The sequence below is a fragment of the Saccostrea echinata genome, unplaced genomic scaffold, assembly GCF_033153115.1.
Source record: "Saccostrea echinata isolate AGI-Se365-2 ecotype Australia unplaced genomic scaffold, CSIRO_AGI_Sech_v1 ptg000032l, whole genome shotgun sequence".
NCBI classification, from domain to species: domain Eukaryota; kingdom Metazoa; phylum Mollusca; class Bivalvia; order Ostreida; family Ostreidae; genus Saccostrea; species Saccostrea echinata.
The window spans coordinates 5728639-5735413 of NW_026889781.1; the positions used below are offsets into that span (position 1 = coordinate 5728639).

At 35.4% G+C, this 6775-nt stretch overlaps 1 protein-coding gene across 1 annotated transcript; it reads left to right on the forward strand.

Moving 5' to 3' along the window:
• The first annotated feature begins 2044 nt into the window (after positions 1-2044).
• On the forward strand, positions 2045-2848 carry LOC133197880 (uncharacterized). The gene has a single exon (XM_061334063.1). It carries the CDS (start codon positions 2045-2047, stop codon positions 2846-2848), a length of 804 nt encoding a protein of 267 aa, XP_061190047.1.
• The last annotated feature ends 3927 nt before the right edge of the window (positions 2849-6775 follow it).

The following is a 6775-nucleotide window of genomic DNA, read 5'->3' on the forward strand; positions in this document are numbered from 1 at the left end:
AATTTCTTAAAAAACATCTTTCTGATACCTCTATTTACTAATTCATGATGAATATGAATTTCAGGACAGTGTTAATTTTGCATGTTATTGTTACTGGGAAATATATAAGAAATCAAATTGCAACAAATATAAAGTTATAATACCATGTGTTATATCATTTAATTTCATCTGTATAAATATATCAATGAATACAATCAATTTATCAACGTGCTATTGATTAGGTTACTTACTTAGACATAAATAATTCAATAGGTAACTTTAACCTTTTATTTTGGTTTTAAAATCCCAATACATAGTTTATGTATGAACTTTGCTTCTGGAGAATTTAAAGGCCAAACGGATTAAGCGTTTTAGAAATACCACTGGACATTTTCGCAAAAAGATTAATAATACACAATAGCATGTCCGCAACACCTGAGTAAAAAAATAGTCATGTATACATTTACAAGAAATCTCATTGATTTAAAGAACTTGCATAGATGGTCGTAAGCTTGAGATAAATGCATCACCTCCCATATGACCAGGCACTTTATATTTTACGACATCTGACACTGTATTAATTTTGTTACTGATGGAAACTCATACGATGAGTAGAATGGATCTGAATTCTATGAATTAATAAATATTTGTAACCTCACAAATGGATTTGGATTTTTGTCGAGACGTGGACACCTTAAATTGGCTTCAGGAGAAGTTGTTGAACCTGAATCAACGCTGCATTCATACATGTGTATTCAAGTTAAATGTGATCAATAATTGATATTGATTCATTATATAAATATCTGCCTTTTAGACAAATGGACAGGACTAATTTATATTTATCGATGTAAAAGTGTTTCCTTTTGGACATTACACATTGCAGATACATGTAATTACATGCATATCAGGACAATTATCAATAAGAGGACAATTAAGAAGGAATTTGAATAGAAGGTAAGGTTTTGATGTTTTGGATCATTAAAGACTAGCGCAATGAGAATGTTTTATCATTCAGATTTTTAAAGAAAATAAAGAGAGATTTGTGGTTCTAAATATCGGATATAACCTTGACTGCATTTAATGTAAATGTTTTTAAGAAATAATTAAAAAAGATATCTCGTCTGATTATCAAAAATAGGAAATCACAATTTGGTTTTTAAAATCATTTTTAAAGAACATGGGCAAATAGACCAAGAAATATGCACATAGTTGGAGAAGTAAGATACTGACAAATTAATGACCCAACATTGCAATATTTTCTAACACCAGTAAACGCGTCCATAGATACATAAAGTCTTATAAAAAATGAAAGTTTCATCTATGAAAAAAACTAACATACATGTACTTGTACACCAAAGTCAGCAATTTGAATACTCTACGTACGGTAAATTTTTAGAGCCCTTGTCCTTTTATAGTGTGTAGTGACTTAAAATGTAGGAAAAGACGAAAAATGCTGAAAAAAAGAAGCCAATATATTTTTTTTTATTCAAAACACAACAGTTATCTTAAATAGATCAATAGTAGATATTCTGAAAAACGATATCCGTCATAAATCAAAGTTAACTGATTGATTGATTCTTGTTTAACGTCCCTCACGAGAATTTTTCATTCATCGGAGAAACCACCACTTGCCGGTGTAGCGCCGCAAATTTGGACCTATACTCGGCACCCAGGACCACTGAGCAGTAAGGGATCTTTTTTCAATCCAACACCTACTGCGTCTCTATATGAGTGAATAATTCTCCAACAGGACGTGAAGCAGCACAAAACCAATCAATAAATCAAATGTACTATAACGTGAAATAGAAAAAAACCCATATAAATTCTTCATTTTATTGCAGGTTTGTATCATTTTCCTTGGATTTAAGTCCTATCCACAATGAATTGGTATCGAAAAACAACTTTTATATGTATAGTTGGAATCCTTTGCCTTATCTTGATGAATCACAGATCTTTCATTTTTAACAGAGATTTGGAACGTGATCTCAAACTCGTGAGGAACTTTTTAATAGCGCGAAATGTTTCAGCGATAGATAGCACTTTACAGCAAACCCCGTCTACTCTAATGTCGGGAACACATGTACTCACTACAAAAATCTGGAAGCATTTGCGGAAGCCTCATCCATATAACCCTTTTCCAGAACCAGTAGACAGGCATTACTCCCAGGCCGGACAAGATACAGCTGTTTATAACATATTCCCCAAGAAAAACGGCTTTTTCATTGAAATGGGGGCTTATGATGGTAAAGTTCATTCCAATACCCTGTGGTTGGAAAGAAAACACAACTGGACAGGTTTGTTAATAGAAGGGAACCCTGCGTCATGTCCGTTCATAGACCGTGCGAAACGCAACGCCTGGTGTCTGTGCGCATGCGTGGCAAAAGAAAATGAAACAACGTTTATAGAAGGTGGTGAATTAGGGGGTTCTGAAAAAGACATGGCGACAAGTCATCTTATTCATTTGAAAGGAAACAAAAGGACCAGAGTACCTTGTTTTCAGTTAGTTGACGTATTACATATAGTGGGTGTCTTCCATATAAATTATTTTTCTTTAGATGTAGAAGGCGGAGAAATTGTTGTGCTTAACAGCATGAGAGAACAGTTGATCTCTAGACAAATAATCGTTGATGTTTGGACCATTGAATATCGAGCTTGGGCAGGACCGAAGTTTGATTGGCCTAAAGGAAAGGAAAATTTGTCAAGTTATCGAGCTTTTTTCAAAGAGATTGGAGGATATGTTGAACATTCACAATTGGCTTACGAGGCACGTAAGCTAGAAAACGGGCACTATCTGGATGTTGTTTTTGTATATATAGAGACATGGTGTAAAGGTCATAGTTCACTTCCGGATGGTAAAACAAAGTGTTGATAAGTCTCCAATTAAAACACATCATATGTATCACAACATTGTCAGTAATTTTTCTTCTCTTCAGAAAATGAAAATAAATTTTAACAGATTATTAGTATACAAAGTTTGAAATTAAGAAAATTTGAACAGAACAGTCCACTTAATCATATGTTCGTCATGTTGAACATCTGAAAAAACCAAGGGCTCGGAAGAATTTTAAAAAAAGAAAAGAAAACAAGATGTGTTTGTGAAACACTGATGCCCCCGTATGGCAGCTTATGGCGAAGGTTAAAGTTTCTCAAATGCAAGTCAAAATCCAGGCCAAAAGATAAAAAATGTTTAATTTGAAAGCCCTAGCTGCAACTGTTCAAAAGTTATGGCGATGGTTAAAGTTTTTTAAAAGTAAGTAAAACATCAAGGTCAAGGTCAAAGTTGTTGGTATCCAAAGGAAGGTCTTGTCACAAGGATTACATATGTAAAGTATGAAAGCCCTAGCACCAACCATTCAAAAGTTATGGCCAAGGTTAAAGTTTTTCGAAAGTAGGTCAAACTCCTATGTCAAGGTCAAAGGGTCAAAGTGGTTGGTATCCAAAGGAAGGTCTTGTCACAAGGATTACATATGTGAAGTATGAAAGCCCTAGCACCAACCATTTAAAAATTATGGCCAAGGTTAAAGTTTTTTAAAAGTAGGTCAAACTCCTATGTCAAGGTCAAAGGGTCAAAATGGTTGGTATTCAAAGGAAGGTGATGTCACAAGGATTACATATGTGAAGTATGAAAGCCCTAGCTCTAACCGTTCAAAAGTTATGGCCAAGGTTAAAGTTTTGCAAAAGTAGGTCAAACTCCTAGGTCAAGGTCAAAGGGTCAAAGAGGTTGATATCCAGAGGAAGGTCTTTTCACAAGGAATACACATGTGAAGTTTGAAACCCCAAGCACCAACTGTTCAAAAGTTATGGCCAAGGATAAAGTTTTTCAAAAGTAGGTCAAACTCCAAGGTCAAGGTCAAAAGGTCAAAGTTGTTGGTATCCAAAGGAAGGCCTTGTCACAACAAATACACATGTAAAGTTTGAAAGCCCAAGCACCAACTGTTCAGAAGTTATGGCCAAGGTTAAAGTCTCATAAAATTTTGCAAAAGTGGGTCAAACTCCAAGGTCAAGGTCAAAAGGTCAAATATGATGGTACCCAAAGAAAGATCTTGTCACAAGGAATACACATGTGAAATATGAAATTCATAGCTCCAACCAATCAAAAGTTATGGGCAAGGTTGAAGTTGACAACAGACAGACAGACAAACAGATAAACAGACAAACAGACAGACAGGACAAAAACAATATACCCCCGGGATCTTTCGATCCAGGGGCATAAAAAAAAGAATAGCAATTGGTTGTTACAAATTCGGTCGACTAATAAAACTCCCCCATATAAGGAACGCAGAAGTTTGAATGTGCTTGAAAGATTTATAGTAACCCACGGTCCTTTGGTGGTATTTTTAAAGCTACATTATTCTTTCAATTGATTATTTAGATATAAAACTGGAAATCATCATGGTTACAACCAAAAGAATTACTTGAAAGCTTTGTTCATATAAGCACCGTGTGTCATAAAACATTTATAGATTACAGACAAAACTATATAAATATTTAAGTTCAATAAATGTCTCTGAATCTACGTCAGAAACTCACGACAAAAAAAAATCATATGTCAAGGAAGAGCTATGTAATATGGAGACCAACACAGTAAAATGATAAACTCGGTTAAATTTGAAACGAGATTAATCTTGAGCTCATTTTACAGCAGGTCTATGTTGTTGCACAGGCGCGGTTCCAGGATTTTTTTTTTTTCAGGAGGGGAGGGGGGTCCTTCCCAGTAAAAAAAAAAAATCTTGACAAGCAAAATCTATTTCCAAAGCGTGAAAAACACCTATTTCGTGGTGGTGATGGTGGAGTTCACGTTTTCCAAGGGGAAGGGGTAGGTCCAAAGTCATTTTTTACTCGCTTCAGTGTATACATTTAATTACTGCAAATCCCGTGGAGCACCCCATACCCCCCTCCCCTCTAGATTCGTGCATGTTGTTCTAATTGTTGTTAATGAGTTTTCTAAGCTAAACTGAGCCAAGAGCTCAGTTGAGCTTTATTTATCGACATTTTCAGTTGTCTGTACGTCAGACTGTCCGTCAGGACCTATTTCAACCACACATGGCACAAAATATTCTTGAGTAGAGGAAATGCAAGTTACAATTGAAAACCTGTTATATTGGAAGAATTTGCAGAAGTAAGGCATTATCCACAAAGTCTTTTTTCTGAATCAATGGAAAAGCATTATTTCGTGGCCCGGCTAACAAAGCTGATTATAACAAATTCCCGACGAGGATTTTTAATAGAAATCAGGGCTTATAAGTAATAAAATTCATTCCAATACCCTGTGGTTTTAAAAAAAAAATTGGACAGGATTAAGCATAGAAAAGGGATCCATATCCCATGTACGTTCATCAGACAGTGTACAACGTTACTACTGGTTTCAGGGGCACAAGAAAATAAAACAAAATTTGTGAGAAGGGATGAGCTAGGAGGTTCTAAAAATTATAATTTAAAAAAAAAAACTTGGAAAGTCCTATTGTTTATCTGAAAGGAAACAAATAACCAGAGAAACTTTCAATAAATTTTAGTAAATTTTTATAAATTGTTACAGATGTTACAGGTAGTCGGTGTTTTCTTTTTTAAAAATATTTTTTTTTTGGAGTTGGAAGTTGAAAAAATGACTTTACCTAATTAACAGAAGGATACCGTTGATCTATAGGCAATGAAAGAAATCTCATAGCTGATGTCTAGACCATTGAATATCGAGCATGGATAGGGCTGAGATTTGAGTGTCCTTGAGGCGAGAAGAATTGTGAAAGTTTCGAACTTTTTTTTAAAGAGAATGTTGAACAATCACATTTGGATTACGAGATCCGTAACTATCTGGATGCGGTATTTGTGTGTATAAATCAGTATGTATCAAAAGTCATGCTTCACTCCTAGACACCGTTCACGGTAGCTCAGTCGGTAGAGCGCTCGCTCCGTGATCGGGAGGTCGTGAGTTCGAATCTCGGCCGCGACTGACCTAAGTCGATAAAAAATGGGTAGCAATTGTTCCTTCGCCATGCGCTCGGCACTTTGAAGTGAAAGTTGCGGGTCCTTCGGATGAGACCTTAAAAACCGAGGCCCCGTGTCACGGCAGGCATTGGCACGATAAAGATCCCTCACTGCTCAATGGCCCTGAGTGCCGAGTAAAGGTCAAAATTTAAAGCCCTTCACCGGTATATGGTGACGTCTCTATATGGGTGAAAAATTCTCGAATGGGACGTAAAACAACATACAATCAATCAATCAATCACTCCTAGACAACATAACAGCTGCTGATCATTGTAGCTTCCATTTCGAAACACCTGCACTGTATATACTTTTTATTATTTATCTTTATTTTGATTACATTGAGACGTTGTGCAAAGTTATTGCATAATAGTAGACTGCAATGTTGATTTGTCTACTGTAATGTCGGTGACTTTGAAAACGTCATACATTGGAGATACGTAATATTTTAGTTGAACTTCAACATTTTAATAATAACTAGTTTTTGTCATATTGTAGCAAAGGTTTTTAAAAGATAATCAGATTACTTCAAATTTTCCTGTAAAACTTTCCATATTTTGCAAGTAAAACATTATTTAATTGCACCTCCGGACTCTTCCACATCTGTATTTTCTATCTTCAATAATCATCTTCATTATTATCGTGATCATCATCATCATCATCACCATCTTCTTGATGTTTTTCATTATAATTGTTAGGTCATTATTTTCACACAGAATTGTAACCTGTAGATTTTCCAGTTTAGCCAATCATGACAAGAAGCAAAGGGCGAGTGTGATAGGTTGACAGGGGATGCTTACTCCTCCATGGTACCTGA

Coding starts and splice junctions, on each gene's coding strand:
- LOC133197880 (XM_061334063.1), top strand. CDS start 2,045: ATGTCGGGAACACATGTACTCACTACAAAAATCTGGAAGCATTTGCGG.